This window comes from Bison bison, unplaced genomic scaffold (assembly GCF_000754665.1).
Source record: "Bison bison bison isolate TAMUID 2011002044 unplaced genomic scaffold, Bison_UMD1.0 scf7180017864371, whole genome shotgun sequence".
In the NCBI taxonomy this organism is placed as follows: domain Eukaryota; kingdom Metazoa; phylum Chordata; class Mammalia; order Artiodactyla; family Bovidae; genus Bison; species Bison bison.
The window spans coordinates 15,113,428-15,115,326 of NW_011494943.1; the positions used below are offsets into that span (position 1 = coordinate 15,113,428).

The following is a 1,899-nucleotide window of genomic DNA, read 5'->3' on the forward strand; positions in this document are numbered from 1 at the left end:
CCGGCTCGCGATTCGGGCGGCCCAGGTGGGGGCTGTGGGCGCAGGGGCCGCCGCCCACCAGGTCCCGACGCCGAGCGTCTCAGTCCGTCGCTCTCGCCCGGGGTCCCGAGGCCGGTGTCCATCCCCTCGGCTGGGCCCGCCGGGGTCCTGGGTCTGGGGTCCGGTCCACGCGGGTTCGGAGCGGAGGAGCGGGCGGCAGCTCGGCGGGGCGGGGCGGGGCGGGGCGGGTGGCCCAGCCGCGGGCGCTGTCCAGGGGCTGGGTCCGCCGAACGGAGCGTACCCGAGGCCCCGCACTGGGCAGCTTCGGGCCGGGGTCAGGCCGGGGCAGCCGCTTCTGGCCGCGGCCCCAGTGGGGCCGCCCGCCTCTAACCTCCACTCGCACCAGGCGGCGTCCGGGTCCGCGAAGCGTTCGGGCGGCTGCGCGGATCCCCTCCCCCAGCCGCTGCCCGCTAACTCCGCTCCTCCTGGGACACATGGTTCCACTCAGGGACCCCTGCCCCCTGGGGAGCCGCGTGGAGGCCGAGCGGGCGAAGCAGGGGGTGGGTGAGGGCGGAAGTGGCAAGACCCAGAGCAACAGGAAATGACTTAGGGAAAGTCCCAACCACAGCCCCCCAGCCCCCTGCCTGTAAACACCCCTACCCCCACCCTGGGGCCTGGGAAGGGCTTGTAGGGCCCTCCCAACCGACTTCCCCTTGCAGAACCCAGCGGGTGCCGCGTCTCCACACTGGGCCTCCATCGCCTCCAACGAGCCATGTTCCAGGCCGCCGGAGCCGCCCAGGCCACCCCCTCCCATGTAGGTGATCAGCCGGGGTGGGAGGGCACTCCATCCCTGCAGGTGTCTGGCCTGAAGGGACGAGGAGCTGCCTGTTTGCCGGTCTCCCTCCCCTTCCCCCTTGAGTGTCCCTGGGATCTGGGCTGGTGATGGTCTAGGGCCCTCCTCAGCTGACCCTGCCCCACCGCCTCTCTCTCAGGAAGCCAAAGGTGGCGGTTCCAGCAGCACGGTTCAGCGCTCCAAGGTAGGGCCCCGAGGCTGGGCTGTGCAGGGAGGAAGGGGTGGGCGCCGGTCAGGCCCCTGATGGAGTCTCTCCTGGAACAGTCCTTCAGCCTTCGGGCCCAGGTGAAGGAGACCTGCGCCGCCTGCCAGAAGACCGTGTACCCCATGGAGCGACTGGTGGCCGACAAGCTCATTTTCCACAGCTCTTGCTTCTGCTGCAAGCACTGTCACACCAAGCTCAGGTACGCCCCCGTCCTGACCCCGCCCCAGCCCTCCTGACCCGGCCTGACCTGACCACAGTGTTCTGCTTCTGCAGCCTGGGCAGCTACGCGGCACTGCACGGGGAATTCTACTGCAAGCCCCACTTTCAGCAGCTGTTTAAGAGCAAAGGCAACTACGATGAAGGCTTCGGCCGGAAGCAGCACAAGGAGCTCTGGGCCCACAAGGAGGTGGACCCCGGCACCAAGACAGCCTGAGGCCCCTCTGGCTGTCCACTCCCTCCTCCCCACACAGAGGGCCTGGAGCAGGCATCGGAACGGTGGGAGAGAGACTGGACGGCCGGCCCCGGGTGAGGGTGGAAAGGGGATGAGGCCATTTTGCTCAGGCAGAGGGTTGCAGGGGCAGGGCTCTGCTCCAGGATGCCTTCCTTCTTCCTCAGCCGGTGGGGGTTCGGGAACCAGGATTGGGGTTTGCTCACCACCCTACTTCCTGTTTCTTTCAGCCTACCCCACCTCACCCCAGGGCCCCCCGGGGAGGCCCTCAAACTCAGCTTCCCTATCTAGGTGCCTTTTCTCCAGCAAGGAGTCAGCATGCCCCCTCAGGGTCCCAAGCTCCCTCACTGCCACCCAGGGGCCTGTGTGGCCCCCACGTCTCCCCATCTACCTCTGCCCTTAGCCTGGTCCTGA

At 68.5% G+C, this 1,899-nt stretch overlaps 1 protein-coding gene across 1 annotated transcript; it reads left to right on the top strand.

The window, feature by feature from the left end:
* Positions 1 to 233: 233 nt before the first annotated feature.
* On the top strand, positions 234 to 1,492 carry LIMD2 (LIM domain containing 2). Its single transcript, XM_010856452.1, has 4 exons — positions 234 to 793; positions 972 to 1,016; positions 1,097 to 1,236; positions 1,311 to 1,492. The coding sequence occupies exons 1-4, from the start codon at positions 752 to 754 to the stop codon at positions 1,468 to 1,470; spliced, it is 387 nt and encodes a 128-aa protein (XP_010854754.1). The 5' UTR covers positions 234 to 751; the 3' UTR covers positions 1,471 to 1,492.
* The last annotated feature ends 407 nt before the right edge of the window (positions 1,493 to 1,899 follow it).